Here is a 20,775-nt window from a genome sequence, read left to right as displayed (position 1 = left end):
GAGAAATGCTGAGACTAATGACTAATGCATTTCCTCACCCAAGAAAGGTGCAATTCTGTTAAATAAGTTTGTCTCCACATCACAGGGAATGTCATCACTCAGTTTGTCTTTCCTCGCCTGCTCTGTTCTCTCAATAGTCCCACTGCCCTACCTAGATGCTTGGCCAAATTACTAACTTATGTTATAAGTAAATAAGGCTTAAGAGCTGGGTGGTATTATTCTGCAATAAATGATCTACTCTTAGCAGTCCTACTGGCTCTCTTAATGTGCTCAGCAGGAAATTTAACAGAACAGCTCTCTCCACATTTCAGAGTTCTCCAAGGAGGAGGAAAGATTACCCATATTCTCCACTGCTGTTGCACAGGCAGGGAAGAGCTGCTAAGTGAAGCACTTTTTCTTTCCATGGAAGTCTTGAGGCAGGTCATCATCATTTCTGTGATATCAGGGTCATTTTATAAAACTTTGCAATACCAGTATAGGATGAGTGTGCATTGCCCAAGGGCTGAGCAGGATCCTTGACCTGCAGCTGCTGTACTGTCACACTCAGATCAGGTCATTGGCAGGGTCAAGGTCAGACACGCCTATAAATAGGGACATTTGGGTTTGGGTTGGGGGGAGTTGAGATACTTGTGGGGAAGTGAAAGGATGAGGCTGTAACAGGAGACTTGGGTGTTTGAATCTCTCTCCTGAAACGATGAATGGACCATGCTAGAACTTTGATTTCCTTGCAAATATGCTTTTGTTGCTTTCTGCTTTTTTTTTTTGCAATTGTATACAACATTCATGTTCTGCATTTTTCTCACACTACTGACTAATAAATTAATTTAGGATTTTGAGCTTTTGAGCTTAAGATTTTGCCCTCCCTGGAAGCAGGCATGAATATTCATAACGATTTGATACGCTCTTAACATAGGGTTGTCCCAAAAGTGGGATGCCTTCTGTGCTGTATTGTCCTGTGTTGAGGTAGGTTTTGAATCACCCCTCATGGCCAGGAGAGTCTTACATAATAGAAGGTTTTCAGGAGAGGAAAAAAGGAGGTCATAGTTTTGTGGCTGTCCTTTATATCAGATGGTAATTTAAAAAGAAATTGGCAAATTCCTTGTGTCCAGTTGTTTACTTGTTTAATGACTAAGACTAAGTACAAATTGTCAATTGCAGAAGAGTTTTATCCCATAAAATATTTGTAATAGGATAATTCTTGTTAGAAATAGATGTGATTCCCTAGTGTTCCTGAAGGAAACTTCGGTGCCCATTGAAGAAGGCTTTGGTTTATTAGCCTGGGTGGGGGTGGATGAAGTGTAGCTTTAACTGGAGAGGCTGTTGTAAGAGATTTTGCTGTTGTGAATCCCCTCAGGTATTAGTGTTGTAAAGAGTGTAAAAAAAAAAAGAACAGATGACAGAATGTTGCATGTGAAAATGAATGGAGCTGGAGTAACAGTTATGTGCTTTGTTAAAAAAAAATAAAAATATTTACAGTTGTGTGACTGATTCCTTGAGCTGTGAACATGCCAAAATTTGGAAACAATACAGTGTTTGTGTTGAAAATTTTCTAATTCAAATTTATAAAAACAGCTTGGAAAGCAAACAAATAACATGCATGCAAGTGTTGAAATGAAAGATTTTGAGGAGTATTCTAACCTGGTGTCCCCAAAGAAAAGCAGGCAGCCCCTGTCAGATTGATGTACTGTTTAATATTCCAAGCACATCTGTCACTAAGCACTGCAGAATTGCTGTGTTCACATTAAGTGATCAGCAAAAACCTTTCTTCCTGTGGCTTCTGAAGTTTATTCAGAGAGAAACTGAGAAGCAGAGGGAAATCCCTTCAAGCACAATTGGAAGGAGATGGGATTTCCCTGGGTTGATTTGATGCTTCTTTGAACAAACTTAGATGTTACAAAGGAAAACTTGTTGACTTTTTTTTTTCCCCACATTAGGCATTGTTGTGTGTCAAGTGATGCTTTTGAAACATCTTTATCGAACATTTGTCGTACTCTGATGTGAATATCTGGTCTGTAAACTTCTGACTTGAAAAATGTGTTAGTTCTCCCTCTTCAAAATGCCTGTAACTCATTAGATGTACTCAGAGGTTTTTCCCCTCTCTGTTTTACTGGTAGTGTGTCAAAGGGAAGTACATGCCTCCTGGTACATGTGGTGTGGAGTCATGCCCATACAGCACTTTTGGGCACAGCTCTGAAATATGACAGTAAGGGAAGTGGAACAAAAAAGCAAAGATCAGTGTCAATTCCAAGTGGGACTGCAGTCCTCTTTAACTAGATACCATATGATCAACTGTGTTTATTTATCATTCAGGTAGCTGAATAAAATTTATTTTAAAGCCTTAGACGACTTAGGATTCTTGTAGGCATTTTAATGCTGGAAGGATGTTACTCAAAATGAAAGAAAATACCAGAAAGGAGATTCCAGGTATTGAGAATGGTTGTGCTTCAGATGAAACAAATTATCTGTTATTGCACCCATTTTTGAGGATTAATTTTATAGCTTTTTATTAAAGCCAGCTGGTTTGACATGGGTAAGGATAAGCCCTTGGCAGGATGTGTTCACAGGCAGTGGTGTTTTGCCACAAACAGGCCCAGCAGGCAACCTTGCGTTACGCAGATTATTGCAGATTACGTGACATCTTCTGGCATTTCACATATCTGCTGACAAAAGGTGCAAATCTCCTGCTTTGTTTGCAGGCAGTGTGAAACAGTCCAGATGTACCATTTCTGATCCCAGTGATGATTCCGAGTGGGATGGGACACACCTCCCTTTTCTGCCCTTCCAGTTGCTGCGCAAAGCGTTACGGTTTGATACAAGCGTTCCCATTGGGCAGGAGGAGGCCACCTTACACCCACCAGCTGCTTCACATCTGCTCTCATGGTGTGTTTATCTTGTTCTAGGGCGTGTTGGGCAAGCAGTAGCTCTACGTGCCAAAGCCTTTGGCTTCAGTGTGATTTTCTATGACCCATACCTCTCGGATGGCATGGAGCGCGCTCTGGGACTGCAGCGGGTGAGCACTTTGCAGGACCTGCTGTTCCACAGTGACTGTGTTACCCTGCACTGCAACTTGAATGAACACAATCATCATCTTATTAATGACTTCACCATAAAGCAGGTAATAATCTCTGTGGGTGCCCTCCACACCAGTGCTGGTTGCCAACTCTGTATAGCATTTATTTCTGTAAATAGGTAGATTGTCATTTGATAGAAATCTTTTTCTTCTGCTATTTCAAGATCAAACAGGTCTATAATTGATTAGGAACTAGCTGGTTGTTTATGTATTGTTGCTTTTACTGTCTTTTTGGCTCAGTAACATTGCATTTGTGGAAATAATTCGCTCCTCTTAATATCATTCAGATTTAATGAAGTGGCATTGATGTAAAAGCACTTTTTCTGGGTCTTGCAGTTGCTTCTTCTTTTACATGAGTATTTTCAGGTAGCAGTTCTGCCTTTCATGTTGTCCCTCAGTTTGAGTCCCTTTGATGCAATTTAAGGATTATGACTAAATGGCTCCCCCCTGTGCTCAGTCCCCATGCTCGCAGAGCACTTCAAGGATGGAGCTCATTTACAGCATTGCATTACTGGGAAAGATAATGTTTCTTGGAATTAGTACTAACTTCTCCATAAAGTTGTAGGTAATACGCAAAATAATAAAATATTTTCAATATCTGGGTGTAGTAACTGCTCCATTGTTGAAAAATTTGATAATGGAAGCCAGACAATTTATGAAAAAGTCTGACTCCAGCTTTAGTGTGGGTAACAGCCAGAAGTAAAACATAAGAATGGAGGCAATGTAGAGGAAAGAAACCCTAAGATAGAATAGTTGATTTGGCTGTTCTTTATATACATATATATATATATATGTATATATTGAGGGTTTATAGTTGGTAACAATGACAGTAGCACTCTTTTGCAGTAAAATCATTGCTTGTCTTCTGAGAAATAGTTTGTACCTGTTACTCTTGAACTTTAGAACTGAAGAACTTACTGAACCTGTTCCACAGTCATGTAGGATCATGGCAGAAAACTGACTATACAACACACTTCTTGATTTGAGAATTTAGGGATTTTGCAAATCCATCACAACATAAAATCGGGACTTGGGATTTCAAACTCTAGAAAATTAAGAAGCTTAAAATGAAACCAAAGAGACAAGAGCTCTGTCACCCTGCCTTGAATATTGTCTTCTGTTGTATGGCTGGGTACATTCAGTGGTTGTTACATGGTGAGATGTCTTTTCAAGCAGACAACTAGACCCAAAAAGCTGAATTCACACTGAATTCCATGGGACCACTGAGCATTGGTTGCTTTTATTATACAGCAGTTGTGAAACTGGGGCTAATTTACCACAGGAAGTTTTTGAGTGGAGCAGAGAAATGTGTTGAGCTTTGGAAAAGGCACAGCACAATAATCAGAGAAACAAACAAAAGACAACATGTTAAAACTGAGTAATGCCATCTGAAATTAAATGCCTGTAATAAACTCTGTGCTGGAAAGTATCTTAAGTAAGCATTTATCTTCCTATTTGTTATCCTTCATGATCAAAGCAAGGATTAATTAAAGTGTTAGATGGTAGTTCTTGCTTTGGGTAGGAGTTCGGGTGAAGCAGTCTGGATAGTAAAGTGGATGTGAAACCCATGAAATTGTAACCCCTCTGACTGCATAGTTTGTGTAGAGCATATTCTGATTTAGGCTGACAGATGTTGGAGTTGGCCTAGAATTTCTAGAGAGCATTGCATACCCTTTTTGTCCAATACTGCATGCTCATGTCCTAACCAGTTTTTAAACCAAGTACAGAGAAGCATGGTGCATCTCATTTCACTGAAGGCTCACCCTGAATTTTGTGGAGTCTGAAATGACATACACTTCAAATGTCTTTGAAAATTTGGTGTCTGTCTTCTCTTAAGTAACTTTTCTAGTGAATTAATCATTATTCTGTAAAGCCATCCTGCTTGTCCTTGTAGTCCCTGAGTAGCTCAGAGAAGTGTTTCAATGAACTTGTGCTCTTAAGAGACTGAGGTCATCTTTAGTTATACAGATTTGAGAAAAAACTGCAGTTTAAACACAATACTTTTATAAAGCAGCTCTGCAGGTTTAGTGTAGGTGAATTTGACCGACGTCAGCAGTTCCAGCTGTGAAGCTCTTTCAAGCTTCCACCCATTGTTAAGGATCATCTCCAGCTGCATCCACCCTGACAGTTTATCATGAGTCACATAATTCATTCCCTCTAGAATGCTTTTATGCAGACATATTTTGTTTGATTTGAACGTGTCTTAGTGCTAGTTCTGGAGTTCTGTAAATAGTCCTAAAATGAAAATTCAAGCAAGGTTGTTGGGCAGATTGGACAGAAGATTTTAGCAGGGTTGACTTTAAGTAAAATGTTCATGTCCTTCAGAGGGCCTGTAAATACACCAAGCTGTACTTAGAACTCAAATTACCAGTTTGCACAGAAATGGGAGGGGTATATGTGCTCCCAGAAGCCTTTGTGGTGTGTCTGCACAGCTGTGCACAGGTGTGTATGGATGGATCTCCTGTAGGCCCAGGAGTCTGAAAATGGAGAAAGGCAGGGCCACATTAAACCTAGAGAGCTGGCCAGTAAAAGATGGTGAGTTCTTTATAAAACACTGCAAGCATGTGCATATTAATATTCTGTATGACCTCATTTAAAAAAACCAGCCAAAACTGACTTACTCAAACCTCCTTGCTGTTGATGAATTTGGCATTTTGAATCAGTATTTGAGCGTAAAAATCCATTTACCTAAGGTTTAGTTTGATGTGTAGGTTTCATAAAATTGACTTGGTGTCAAAATGTTGGAGTTTGCTCTTTTTTATGTCGGGAGACGGAGTCAGTACAAAATGAGATTTTCATTATTCATCTTCACCATGGTTCCTGCCCTTCATGTGCTTTCCTTCATGCACAGAGGTGTTTGAGAGATCTGTCAAAGATGAAGTACCGGGATGGCTGGAAGCAGGATGTTGTAATTGATGTTTATTTCAGTACCATTTCTCTTATTTAAACTGCCACTTTGTTTTCAAGTTGTGGATGTATAACAGTGTAAATTGTTGTAGTTCTCCCCATACTGATTGTAGTGTCATCTACAATGGTAATCTGCACAATGCACAGCACAGCTTCTCTCCTGGGCACGCAGCGTTCTCAACCAAATTCATTTTCATGCCTTTTAATTGAATAATAGTTCTAATTCTTTAGACCTTTATTTGAAAAGTCTCACAGGGGAGGAGGAAGCTGAAGTAACAAAAATAAATAATGCATACATCTACTGTGTTTTGGCAACTAAAGGGAAAAGTGTTTGAAAATCCAAAAGCATTGATTTTTCTGAAAAATTCATGTAGGCTTTTATTTGTGTGAAAGTTGAAAGCCACAAAATATGAATTTGTTTAAGAATGTGCTGTAGTTTCTGTCTCATGCAATTTCACAGTGAAATAAAAAGGCATAAAATGATCTGTCACTTTCATATGCACAGTTGTATCTTTTGATCATGTTACTGCACAATATCTGAAACAACGCTTCTATTAAAAGACACTACTTACAAGAAACAAAAGGTTATTAAGTGCTGTGAAATAGCATTTTATGTTAGAAGCATCACATTTGATGGTACTTTCCAATGGAAAGGGAAGACAACTGTTACAGTTTAAACCAGCTGAATAGCCTTTGTTGTAATGGATGCTTCTTTTGAGTAAAAAATAATGCCACAACGATTTTATTTCATTTATTTTTATTTCATCATTCTTGTTTTTAACTTTCCCTAGATGAGACAAGGGGCTTTCCTGGTCAACACAGCTCGAGGTGGGTTAGTAGACGAAAAAGCACTTGCACAGGCCCTGAAGGAAGGAAGGATACGAGGGGCAGCCTTAGATGTACATGAGTCAGAACCATTCAGGTGCTTTTCCTTTTCTTTTCTTTTTATTTTGTTCACTTTCTTCTTTTTAAGTCTTAGTGCATGATACAATCTACAGCAACAAGTAAATTGAGTTTTCTGTTCATTTGGTAGCTGAATACTCTTTAGCAAAGCAACATGAATGTGTGCAGCGCTGGACTAATGCAAATGTAGATGGAGTTTGTGTATGTGGTTAGAAGTGGAAAAAGTGACATCAAAGATTTAATTCCTTAAAAAGAAAAAAAAAAAACCAAAAAAAAACCAAAACCAGTGGGTTTATTTAATAGAAATATCAGGATCAGGAACCTGAGTTCAAATCCTGGCCATGGCTTTGAGGAGAGTGCATCTTTGCCACTGATGCAGCTCTGGAGGCAGCTGATGCCTGAACACAGGCTTTCAAAGGCAAAGAGTTTAGGTGTGGTGTGAGAAGTGCTTTATGAGACCTTTCTGAAGGAAAAGATACTTGTCCAGATTGCCTCTGCAGGAAAGCCATAAGTATGTAAGAGGTTGAAAAAAAGGGTTCAGGAAGGCTGTCAGAGTGCAGGTTTTGTTTTGTTTTACACTTTATAAGGGGAGTAGTCACTCTACTGTCAGTAGCAGGGCTGGTAGCACAAGCCTGAGTTTTTGAATTGCTAAGTCCAGTGTTTCAGGCAGAAATGCACCACTCCCCTAAGTGGCATTGGCATTAAGATATCAGCACTCCTCATCAAAATGAGCCTGTTTCATACGTCCTTGAGGCTTGAGAACAGAATGCTGTAGCTTAGTCCTTGCATGTGACAAGCCTTTTTCAGGCTGGGCAGGGAAAATGGTTATTTTTGACTGGAACAATCCACACAAGTTTTTGAAGAAGAACAGATTCAGGGCAGGTTGCAAAGACTGGAGAGAGGACAGTATCTCTCATTCCAGCTTGAGGGGGAAATAAAACCTTTTAAAAAAATAGAATAATATCATTTTAGTCAGAATTTTTATATCTACTGAGGCATGATGCCACATCACAAATACTTAATTGTATTTATGCTTACCCTGGATTCATTTACTCCTAAAGGTAGTCATTACAATGCAGTAGTGCTGTGCAAAGCCAGAGTGTAGCAGCTCAGGGGACTTGCAGCTCCATACATTTTTCCCAATTCCTATCTGGGATCTGCACAAGCAGCCCACTGCACTTCTAGGAAGCCCCATTTCCTGCATGGAGATGCCATGTGCAGAGATTCAGCTGCAGGATTACAGCCACAGTTTCCTTTGGCTGCAGTGCTGCATGTCTATCTGATTGCAGCATGCACTCTTTATTCAAGAGTTTTGCCAGATATTTTGATGTTTATTGAACTACAGATGAAATCTATCATTTTATGAATTACGACCAACTCTTTTGTTGGACAAGCACGCTTTTGTCTTAAAATATTTGCTCTCCTGTTACAGTTGGCTACAAGATGATTAAAACTGGAAATGAATAGGAGGAGCAAGTTTCCCTTATTTTCAGTTTCTCTACTTTGTATCTGTGATAACACTTTTACACAGATTCATTGCTTTCCCTAAAAAACAATCTGTGAAATGAATTTCCTTCTTTCTGTGGAGTTTTTGTAAAGGAATAGGAAAGAAAAAAATGGTTAAAAATAATTTAAAAACCCCCTTGAATTATCCAAAAAGCATTCAGGCTGCTGATGGACACACTTCTGCTTTGGAAATAATTGTAAGATTTTTTTTCGTTAAATGATTAGATGTCATACTGACAGAAAGAGAAGAGCTTTGTTAGTTAATGCAATAGAAGTAAAATTGTGATGACCTAGACAAATGGAATGGCATCCTAAATTAATTTGGGTTTTCCTTCATGGATTTCTGCCCCAGAACCGGAGTGGCAGTGACTGTAGTTACAGTAAGTGCATTGGACAGAAGCTAATGTTGCTGCTATACTTAAGTTCCACCCTTTGAGTCTATAAAAAGTTATTGTTGCTTATTTATACTCTAAATAGTACATTAAATTAACAGAATTATAAACAAACTCAGTAAGGAATAGAAATGCAATTCTTTCATGTTGTAGAAATTAATCTGTGTATGTACAAATCCATCTGGATTCCCCACCTTGCTTTTCCCTTTGCCCCCCGCCCAGTATTTTTTTTGTCATTTGATCTTGTTTTAAATTTTCATTTAGCTTTAGTCAGGGCCCCTTGAAGGATGCACCAAACCTGATCTGTACCCCACATGCAGCCTGGTACAGTGAACAAGCCTCAATTGAGATGCGGGAGGAAGCAGCGCGAGAGATCCGAAGGGCGATCACAGGTACTGACTCACATTGCTGTTATTGTTAGCTCCTTCACTGTGTAGTTCTTTTTAAGAAACCTATTTCTTCTGTCTTAAAAGGTGCCTAAAAGCAGCAGCCTTGGGTTTTGTTTCTAATATTTGGAACACAGAAATCAGCAAATGCTCACTAAGTCTGTTCTCAGAATTGGAACAAGTAATTTTTGACGTTCTTTGCAATTACAAAGGGAAGGCAGGCATTGCAGAATAAGTACTTTTTCATGTATAGAAAATGTATTTATATGTGAAAAATCATCTGCTTTTTTCTTTGTTGCATATAAGTATTACCCATGGATGGATTTGCAAGTCCTCCTGGTATTGCTGATATCTTCCTTAGCTTTTCTTAGATGCTCATTTATACTTGTCATGAGCAGTTCTTTATGTAAAGTTTTCAGTATTTTGTTGGAAGGTTATTCTATTTTAGATGTTCCCCTCTTTAAAGCCTTGCTAAAGAAGTCTGGCATTTTAAAGGGCAGAGTGTCTTTGTTATATAACTGCCATGTAATTGTAAACTGCTCACATAAGAGAAAACAGCTACGTCTCAAACATGCACTGCTAATAAATAAAATGAGAGGACTGAGCCATTTGGCATGGGTTTGAATCCCTTGTAGCCTAAAATAAAAGGAAGGATTTTCATACTGGAAAATGATTCATTAAGCACTAATGTTTTCCCTTTAGTTGGACTTTGCTGTGTCCCCCTTGGCGAAAGCGTCTGAATGCTCTGCAGACATGCAGGGCCATCTGTGTCACCTTGAGAGTAGTTCAGTGCCAACACATTGCTCTGTTACACAAAAAGCACTGGCAGTAGCCTTCCCTCTGCCTTGTGCCTAGAGAGGCCAGGCAATTTAGTTTCATTTAGAGCCTGTGCAGAAAGAAGATTCTCTTCTGGATGCTAATTAAAGGCACCTCATAAACTCCTGAGCTGAATTGTCCTTTACTGGACAATTTCACTCTGTTTTAGAGGTGACCTGAAGAGCCTGACCATCCTTTTCTTGGAATTGGTCCTTGTGGCTGTACTCCAGAACTCCAGTAGTACATTTGTTTATTTGTCAGGGTGTTCAATAACTGTTGCCTGCTCCCAGATAGCTCTGGGAGAGATTGCACAAACCAGCATCCAATACCTGCATGGGGGAGGACTGATGTGCAAATCAGCATTAATAGGCTACTGTCTGAAAACTAAGGAAGAGCCAGCTATCCAGAGCTAGTTTTATGTTAAATTTGTGCAGTAGCCCAAGCATATGTGCCTAGGAAGGCAGACCTACAGCTCCTTCAAGTGTGTGATGGTGCTCTCAACGATCTGGATCATTGATTTGTATCGAAGCTGTCAGCACTTCAGTGTTTGCATATGGTTTTTAGTAAGATCAAACTGAGACCAGCATTAAGGAGGTGAGAATGACATTGAATTGCAGTGAAACAAATGTAGGAAAGATACAGGAAATGTGGGATAAAGCTGGATGTATGGAAACCATAGGGGAGAGCACAAAGAAGAGAGGGCGTAGAGAGGGAGAATAATTGGAAAAAGGTGTGAAGTGTAGGAAGGAAGGCTGTGACTACCATCTGACAATAAAAATGTTAAGTGTTTCTGCTGTTGCTTAGAAGTCAATGATGTTGTGATGTGTAAAACACAAATAATCAGCAGAGATTAAATACCTTAAAATACATTTTTAAACTCTAAAGCATTCAAAATATGAAATAAGGAGGACCACTTACATCCATTCCTCCTTCCTAAGGAGGAATGGATGTAAGAGAGAGGCATGGCAAGTGAAAAGATCATTAGAAGTTTAAAATAAAAAAAACTACTGGGTTTTGAGGGAAGACTAGTAGAACATGCCTACAGAAGTTAGCAAAATGAAGAATGAGGTGGGCAAAGAGGAAGAAAGGATTGAGAAGAATGAACATCAGAAGAAGAAAAATGCTGTTTAAATTTGGACAGTTCTGGCAAAAGTTTAGATGGATGTATATTTCAGCTACACTTTGAAGATGATTTCTAGATGGTTGAAATTCACCTATAATGGGGCATGTACCTCACCTTGTTCAGTCCTGAGCTAAAAGCCCTTTCAGGTAGTGCACAGGAAACATGACAGGTTCAGGGACATCAGCTGAAGTCATGGAGTAACACCTATTTGATGGTATCCATTGCACAAAAAGCATTTCTGTGAAAAGACTTTTTTTACAGCCCCCTTATGGCCAGGGTGATAGAAAGAGCAGGCAGAGACAGTGAAGTCCTTAATCAAATATCCAGTAGGAAGCTGGAGACAAAAGGCTGAGTTCTTTAATGATGGAGCATGGTCAGTTTTTGAAAGGGTTTCTGGAGTACCACTGCCAGCAGTGGCAGTGGTGGACTCAAAATTATCTCTTTCTGCCCCTCTGTGCAAATGCACTGTAAGATTGAACTTCAGTGAAGACACATTAAAAACAGATGTCAGAAAAAAACACATGCTCCAGTTAATCTCTCTCCTGTTAAAATAGGTGGAAACTTTCCTATTGCTATGAAGTAAATCTGTGTTGGATCTCCTCAGGTCATTTGTAGCAGGGCTGAAGGTAGTTCTGCAGGAGACAGTCACAGGCTTGTCCAGTGTGTGCTGAATCAGGTTGACAGATTTTCCAGTCTTAAAACTTCAGTTGTACTGCAGAGGTTAAGGAAGGGTTTTGAAGAAGTGAAGAAAGGAAGTTCTGGTGTATTTTCACTTTGTGTAGGAATGAATGGCATGGCTGAGGATTAATACATTGCAGTGAATAAAAGCAAGGAGCAATTTAGATAAAGAAGGGAAAGTTCAGGAGGAGAGGGAATAAGTGTTGGTCATATTCAGGTTTATGGCACAATTCCATTCAAAATTCTGTATTTTTCATTAAGTGTTTTTAATTGCTGTTACAGGTGGAAGGAAAAGGAGGAAAGTGATGTTAAGGACAGAAAGCAGGGGGCTAGATTACTGAATTTGGTTGGTAGCTATGCTCTATATCCAAATTACAGCTTCTTGGAAAGATGACTCCTACTGATTTTGGTTTTCCTGAGATTCTGTATACAAGAGATAAAGAGAGACAGGAAAATCAAAATTAAGCAGAGCATTTCAGCCATTATTGCCTAAGTCCCAGGCAAAAGGCTACAGCAAGGATCAGAAAAAAGCTCTTAGTGTCATTTTATGTATTGATTTAAATACACAAATATTTGTAAGTATTTTTTAACATAGACATACTGAGAGTATAAGGCACACAATTTTAATACGTTTCCTCTTCCTTGCTTCATCTTAGGTCGTATTCCAGACAGTCTGAAAAACTGTGTTAACAAAGATCACTTGACTGCAGCTACACATTGGGCCAGTATGGACCCTGGAGTTGTTCATCCAGAGCTTAATGGTGCTGCATACAGGTAAGTGTGCTGAAGAGGTAGAAGAAATACCTCCATAATTCAGTGTACATATTCAAGAATAGATGAAAGACCTTCCTATTAATGATTGAAGTGCTTTTGCATTACACACCAGCTATATGGATTTTGTAATCGTTGTGTTCAGGAGAATAATCTTGTTTTGCTAATTGATATCACTAATTGATATCACTAATTGATATCAGTCATGCTGTGTCTGACTATAAATCATCTTTTTTTTTTTTTTGGGTTAGTATGTGAGCAATATGCATTTGTTTGTATATTCAAGTAAAATAATTCTGGTCTTCTCCAGTGTTGCAGTGGAAGTGTTGTGGTTTTTTGCTGAAGGTAATGATGCAGCTGTAGGTTACAGGAAGACTTTCAGTGATAAACTTACATTGTTTTGTGGCCTCCAGACACAAGAGAGAACAAGTAACTCAGTATTGAAAATGGTGCAACAGCCTGTGGTGATTATGAAAATATGTTTAAAATAGCTTTTTCTAAATTATATGCTTAATTTTTAAGCAGAGGCATTTGAGAGACTTGATCTATGTGTTCTCAGTCAACTGTGAAAGCAGGTCTTAATATTTAATAGAAGAGGGCAATTTTTTACATCTAATATGCACATTCCTTAGTTACTTTGTTTGCTCCAGAGTCTTTCTCTGTGCCTTTATCCCTAGCAGCTATTCTAGCAGCAGATTCTTCCTAGTAGCCAGCTTCAGACAATCTTTATTTAGGAAAAACACCTGCATTTTTGTATTTTCCAGTATGATATTTACACATAAGTAGGATGAAAGCGGCAGAGAGCTCCAAATGCCAGCTTCCCTCAATGCCTTGAGGAAAGGGGCACTGCAGTCCTCTCACTGTTTTGTCATACCTCATTATCCTAATCCTCATCCTTCCACTGTCCTTCCTCATGCATCTACTTTACCTTTGTTGCTCTTTAGGAGGACTCCCCATACTTTTAGTAGAGGAGGGATTCCTGATTTTGTGTTAACTCCACATGGGAACCCAGCTGTGCCCTGCTGAGAAGTGAAGCAAAATTATCCTGTCCCAGTGACTTGGAGCAATCTCATCAGAAAAGGGATGGAGGGGGATGAGTGTTACCACCCTCTGCCACAATCTCCTCATCAGGAGCCATAAGTGAACAAAGGGAAAAGAATAACTTGGATTTGATGATCACATCATTTGATGTTTATTTCTGGAAGTATGCCCATGGCCCTGAATATCTAAGAAGGGTATTTTTATTTGCTTAAATGAGAAGCTCAGGCACACATGTTCTCCTCCACAGAGCATCTGGTTTCATGGACTGCAGTTTGGAGTAGTGAGGGTATGGCTGAATGTAATTGGGGCTTAAAGGCAGGTGTTGCTGGACAGGAGGTAATAACTCCAACCCTGTCATGGCAGTTAAGAACAGGGTCCATGCCCAAATAAAATGCAGCTTTTTGTTCTCGTTTTGGGGGTCGCAAGTCCAGCAGAAGCAGGCTTTGCAGCCAGAAATTAATTTTGACTTAGGAATGTTTGGGGGAGTTAATGATTTACAAGGTAAAAACCATATGTATTCAATTTAAGCAGGATAAACACAGAACTGAGTGGCTTTTTTAATACATTGTTTCAGTCCATTTTTTTTATAAAGAAAATTTATTGTAAAATTCTGATTTAATTATTTTCAAATGCAAAATAAAATTTAATTTTAGGAATTTTGAGGCAGGAGTTAATATTTATACAATAAATGTTAAAAGCTTTTTGGAGGAGAAATAGAACAGTGTTTGAATGTGGGTAAAGGTAGTTACTACTGTGTGAAGTGCAAAGTATGCATCACTTGAAGCTCAGGTTTTATGAAGAAATTGGTTTCAATAGCAGTGTTTGCTGACACTTAATTTCTACCTGGATTAAGTACAGCATTTGAATTGATAGTTCAAACCAAGTTTTTCCATCTTTTCTTTGCAGTCCAAGATGATGTTGAGCTAAGTGAGTTCTGGAGTCTTTCACAGAGAGTACAATGTGCTAATAACTGTATCATACTCATGTAATTGCATTAGAAGATAAGACCTGGGATAATAATTGATATGCTAAAAAATACAGATATCTCTTTTGGTGAATTAAAACTAACAAGGCTGTTTTATTTTGGAAATATAATTCACTTGTATTTTGATGTAGGACAGAAGTCTCAAATTATCAGATATTATCACAAGCTAAGAACATGGAGCATTAGTCAGCAGATTGTAGTCTAGATCATCTGAATATCATCATAATCTGGGGAAAACAAAACCATTTACTGTGTGAAATGCAAGACACCCTATCAACACTAAAGGTCATGCAAACAGGACCTATCCCATGAGTAAAGATCAACAATACTCCTGAGAAGGAATTGTTTGTAGTGGTCTTGGTGAAGCAGCATACCATACCCTGATCTTGTGTTACCACTGTGTATTTGTTGCTGAGCTGCCTGTGCTGTAACCCCCTGCCACTTCCTGTGTCACAGAGCAGCCAGGTCATAGGCACAGGGAAATTCAACAGCCAGGAACAGTGGTTGTACCATTTACAGACATTTCCACACCTCTTCCTGCCTCCTAACAGGTAGAGGATAAGGCTGGATATGGCTCTGAGCAGCCTGGTCTAGTGGAAGCTGTCCCTGGCTGTGGCAGGGAGCTGGAACAAGATGATCTTTAAGGTCCCTTTTATCCCAAACCACCATTCCATGATTCTGTGAATACCTAAGTACTGAAGAGGTACTTGGATGAGCATGGCTGGATGTTGGTAATGCAGGAGTTATTAAAGTTGAGGTGCTTCACTGGTGATTTTCAGATTCAGTGCATGACAACAGAGTGCACTTAAAAATTGCAACTCTCCTAGGACAGACTCAATGAGTTCAAGGTGCTTCTGCCTTTTAAAAGACAGATGAGAGTAAATTAGAAATTAAAGTTGCCCATCTGTTGTAATTCACAGGGCTAGTGTATTCTTCCTCCTAAATTAAGACTACACAGGGGAAGGAGATGGAAGAGTACAAGTTAACAGAAGAGGTATAACTGATAGCTCACTTTTGCTTTCACAAAAATTTAGTTCAGTGGATATACTACTTGGAAATCATTTCAACTTACTGCTGCCAGAGTAGGAACACAGAGGAGAACTTCATGAAGTGCTGGAGAAGATGTATTTGCTGGTTAAGAATAGAAAAAAATTGAAAGAGTGGAAAAGTAATAAATAGCAACAAAAGGGAAAGTTATATAGAATACATATGCTCATGGATAGAGGCTTGAGTTTATGTGCCCTTTCAGAGACTGGATTTGAGCAACACTGATGATTAAAAAGGGACAAAAATTACAGAAAGAGGATTGCAAAGCAGGGTTAGGAGTTGTCAAGAACAGTGCAGTTTCTATGGAACAGTATGGTATCTGTATATTGGCTGCTGCCACTGTGTAGCTTTAGGACAAGAAAAACAATTACAGGGCCTCTGGGTGTTACTAAAAGTTTGTAGGAAGCTTGTACCTGAGGTGAGGTGCTGGCAGGTAGAATCCTGGTGGTTATGACTTGGTGTCCTTGGGAATGTCATTATATACAGAAAGACTATTTGGAGTCAGAGTAGAATTACAGATGTGCAGTTTGAAATGTTTAATGTGCTCATAAGGTAACTCTTAGTGCTTCTGACCCAGCACTGTCCATTTTCACCAGGGGAGGCTCTGGCTTTTCTTCCTGAGGAAAACACAGTGCAGAAGTTGCTCTCTCCTTGACTTTTTTCAGACCAGACAGCTCTGGTGTGTTGATACTGAGGGAATATGTTGTTAGAAAGGAGAGATTGTGTGTTGAGAACAGCTGCAGTGTTGGACTTTTAAATGGAAATTTGTGTCGTGTTGTGTGTCTTGCAGAGCACCTAGAATAACAGAAAAGCTGTTTCAAAATTAAATTTAGGTAAAACAATACTGTTTGACAGTTTTCATAGGCATTGAAGCAAATTTGATTAATAAGATTCAAATGGAGTTACTGAAACAAGCAACTAATTCCATTAGCAACTGCAAATTAATTCCAAGAAACCTCTGTGGAGAGGGAATTAGCATAGGAAGCCCTGTAAATATGTGTACAATTGGGAACAAAGTTATCTGGCCTACAGGTGGTGTGATCAGTCACAGCCTCGTTACCCATCCCACATTGCAGTCAGTGTTGTGAAGTGTAGGAGTCTTTGCCAGGATGAACAGACCAGTGTGTTGTGTCCCGTTGTCCCTGTGCCATGTCAGTCCTGCTGAGCCCCTCTGGCTCCGTGTCTCCAAAAGTGGTTCCCATGATGTTTCTGTGGTGGAAGAAAAAAACAACTCAGTGTGCTTGTATCCAGCTTTTTTCTCCTGAGTCTTGCCTAAGTTCTGCAGTCATTTTCTGCCAGTTTGAGGGAACTTGGGATGAGCAGCACAAACACCTATTACCGTGGAAAAGATGCAGAAATGGGGTGAAATTCCCTGAGCTGTGACGAGAAGATCCACAGCAGAATAATGTACTTGAAAAAAGCTTGACAAGTGCCTTTTGTCCCGTGTAGTTCTGGGTAAATACTTGGGTAGCAAAAGCTGCAGTGAGTGGTGTTTTTTTGTGTTTAGGCTTTCAAATGGATAATGCTCTTACCAGGATGCCTGGGTGGGCAGAGTACAGCAGGAGAGAATGAGGGATGAGTGTGCAACTTTATGATGAGGAGGGGAGGCAGAGGGTCAGTGCTAAGTGGCCAGTGTGACATAACTTGCAAATAGATATTGAGGTGTTTGACTAAAAGAACCCACATACTTTTATTAAATCCATGTGTAGCTGTTTTTATACAGCACTGTGAAGTACCGGTGTTCATCTGTTACATCTGAAGTTTGTGATTGGAACAGTAGATTTGCAAGATTTTTTTTAGCCTGACAACATCAGAGCCATCATAAAATCGAGCTGAATCAGAGGGTGATTCCCTTGCTGAATGCATAAAATATTTAGGCCTCAGTGTTTGTCCAGATAGAGGAAGAAATCTTTAAAACCATCCATAAATTTTGTGTTTGCATTTCTGTTTCTTGTAGTGTGCCTAAAGCAGTTGTCCTTGTGTAACTGGCACTGGTTCTCCTTCAGACAAGTGCAGTGGCAAGTTTGCTGCTGAAAAAGTTACTTAGGTGCAATAGTTTGTCATCTTATTAGTGTGTGGGTGTCATGGCTTTTTGGGAGAGCTGTCAGGAAGCTAAGACTGCAAAAATAGTGTAAACAAATATTTTTTCAAACCACAACAATGAAAATTTGAAACTCCTACATGAGAATGAGAATGAAAGAGAGAAAAAAGGAAAAAAAATCCAGATCCAGCTGGAGTTACTTCTTGTTGAGGTTATGCTTTGAGAGGAGCAAAACTTGAAGGTGGTTTCCTTTGCTGTGCTGTTACTCCTGCTCTTAAATCTGAAGAAACAATCTGGCAAACTTTCATGTCTCATTTGGTTAAAATACAGCATCCCTTGCTTTATGTAGCAGCATCTGCATGTGGCATCTCACCTGCAGCTGAACCCCCGTCTCTGTAACTGGTCTGAAAGCAAAAGAAGCATCTCTGTAGCTCTGGAAGGAGGCAGGGTGGGTGTGGAAACCCAGGGCACCAGGAATATTTCTCTGTCTGCTCTGGGGTGCCCTGGCCCCCAGGGGAGCACTGACTTTGACCCTCATCCATGGAGAAAGTTTCCTAGACTTCAAGATAGACAAGAATCCACTAAAGTGTGAAATAGATTATAGGGAATAGTGCTAGTAATATCACTTGGTGAGAAATTGAGGTTTTGGGATTTTTAGTATGTTGTGGATGGAAGCAGGATGGAGGGCACAGGGTCATCCTGGATTTCTTCTTCATGCTTCTTCCTCCTTCATGGGTTTGGGTGGCATTTTGGAATTGGGCAGAAAAGTCTGCATTGTGGGCTCTTTGGGATCAGTTATTGGGTTAAAAGGGAAAATAATCCAGGTGTCAGTTCTTAATTGGACAGTTTAGTCTTAAAAGACCTTGTAACAAGAGATTGTTGGCCATTTTGTGCCTTCTAATGAAAGGCTGCAGAACTCACAGTAGTGAGACTGTTTTACTGACAAGAAACAATAAACACCTGAGTCTGAACATGAACTACTGTCTCAAGTGCCTTCAGTCCAGACCCAGAGAAACCAACAGCTGGTACTGCCCCAGGTGGGCTCTCTGCTCAGCCAGCTCCTGGTTTTAATGTCTGCTCTGGTTTTCTCCTCCCAGCAGGTATCCCCCGGGCGTGGTCAGCGTGGCTTCCACTGGCATACCTGCAGCAGTAGAAGGAATAGTCCCCAACCCCATGTCTCTATCACACGGCCTCCCTGCTGTAGCCCACCCGCCCCATGCTCCTTCCCCCGGCCAAACTGTCAAACCAGAAGCTGATAGAGACCACCCGAGCGACCAATTGTAGCCAACAACAGCATTCCCAACATCGGAGACTTCAGCCGCAGCGTGGAAAACAACACAACACAAAACAAAACAAAACCCTGGATTTTGATTAAAGGCAAAACCATGAACTTACAGGAGGAGACGATTATTGGTTTAGAAACTGGTCCAATATACAGTATAAAAGGAAAAGGTGGGAGACAAAAAAGAAGATTTGGAAACATTTTTTTCCTCCGTATAAATTGTAGTTTGTCCCTGTCCAGTGGACTGATTCACTGTTTCTGTGTCCTATGGGTTCTTTGTTAAGCAAGAGAAGTTAGTAGTTAATTATATCATGAATGTACTTGTCTGTGTACAGTTTCTAGAACATTAAAAAGGGTTTGTTTGCTTAGCTGTCAACAAGGAAAAACATAAGGGAGGCATTCAGCAAACCAGTTTTGAGATTAAAAATCCTTTCTTTTATATTTTCAAACATGCCCAAAAATGAGGCAGTTGGCAAACTTCTCAGGACAATGAATTTTTCCCATTTTTCTTTCTACGCCACACAGTGCATTGTTTTTTCTACCTGCTTGTCTTATTTTTTAGAATAATTTAGTAAACAAAAGAAAAACAGTTTCTCCTAATTTTGGCATGAATCCCTTATTTCAAAATGAAGACAACCTTGCAAAGAGATTTTGAGGAAAACAAAAAGGTTTTGTATAAATGAGCTTTGTGCTTTTTGTCACCAGTTAAAGTATATATTATTGGTGGTATCTGGAAAAGGCACTAGACTACTGAAAAGTAGCAGCATTTCATTGCCTACATTGATTCCTTCCTGGTAATGTGGTAGGCTAGCAATATTTTTGGTTAAAATCATGTTTGTGACTGTAACCATTTGTATGAATTATTTTAAAGAAATAAAAATCCCAGACAAATATCATATGTGTAAAAATTTTTATTTCTAGTAACTGTTTATTCAACTTTTATTAGGTTTCTTAGCTGTAATTTTTAAACAGATGCTGTCAAGTATTTCATTTCTAGCTTTACTTTGCTCTCTGTTGTTTGTAATACTGTCTTGGAAGCTTGAAAAATAAAAAAAAAAAATAATTCTTTCCATACCATTTTTCCCTTTACATTTCGTAAATGTTGATCTTTTTTCCTGTGTTTCTAATGGAGTTTGAAATTAAGATGGATTTTGATTTGTACACCGGCATCATCAGCTATAATGTGGTAACAGCATTTATGCCACCACTGTGGGCAGAGCAGAGGAGGTACAACAGCAACACAACAACAGCAGTAATAATAATAATAATAAATGTCTTTTGCCGAAGTCCAACACGAGAAGTGTCCATTGTTTTATTTGTTTCTGTGATGATGGAAGGCTGCAGCAGGATGTAATTGTATTTGCTTTATTGAAGGAGTTTGTTTCTTTGAGCACAGGCAGAAGTGTGTTCCAGGCAGGTTAGATTCCAGCTGGATGCTGTTCAAACCTTTCCTGTGCTCCTGGGTAAGACATCCTTCATCTCTGAAAATTTTTTAAAAAATCAAAAGTTTAGCTGCTTCAAGAGGGAAATCCATAGTGGGTAAAAGTGAGCCTGGACATGAACCTCCTTGGTGGTCTGTTGTCTTTTTTTTTCACTATTAGTCTGTACAGAGAATCCACCTAAACTTGGTGAGCTGGTTTTAGGGCATCTGTGAAAAGTTTTGGCCCCAATTCCTGCAGGTCTGCAGAGCAGCCTCCACCTCAGTTCAGGAAAGGGTAAGAGGCTGCAAATCACAAAACTCTGAGATTTGTGGATCTCTATGCAGGGAGCACAATGTACAGTGAAATTTTATCTGTGGAAGAGAGGAAGTTTTTTGCCTTGAACATC

At 39.5% G+C, this 20,775-nt stretch overlaps 1 protein-coding gene across 10 annotated transcripts in view; it reads left to right on the top strand.

Annotated features, from left to right (window-relative positions):
• The window catches only part of CTBP1 (C-terminal binding protein 1), a 238,051-nt gene extending 217,809 nt beyond the window's left edge, over positions 1-20,242 (top strand). For 8 of the 10 annotated variants that reach the window (XM_038134191.1, XM_038134192.1, XM_038134201.1 and 5 more), the window contains 5 exons: positions 2,901-3,115; positions 6,769-6,899; positions 9,043-9,170; positions 12,438-12,555; positions 18,764-20,242. In XM_038134191.1, coding sequence (XP_037990119.1) covers positions 2,901-3,115; positions 6,769-6,899; positions 9,043-9,170; positions 12,438-12,555; positions 18,764-18,950 — 779 coding nt within the window. In that variant the 3' untranslated portion in view covers positions 18,951-20,242. The remainder of the gene's footprint in view (positions 1-2,900; positions 3,116-6,768; positions 6,900-9,042; positions 9,171-12,437; positions 12,556-18,763) is intronic. The other 2 variants (XM_038134193.1, XM_038134194.1) reach the window with 1 other exon arrangement.
• The last annotated feature ends 533 nt before the right edge of the window (positions 20,243-20,775 follow it).

Source organism: Motacilla alba, chromosome 4, assembly GCF_015832195.1.
Source record: "Motacilla alba alba isolate MOTALB_02 chromosome 4, Motacilla_alba_V1.0_pri, whole genome shotgun sequence".
Classification (NCBI taxonomy): Eukaryota; Metazoa; Chordata; class Aves; order Passeriformes; family Motacillidae; genus Motacilla; species Motacilla alba.
This window is presented reverse-complemented; position numbering and strand designations above follow the sequence as displayed.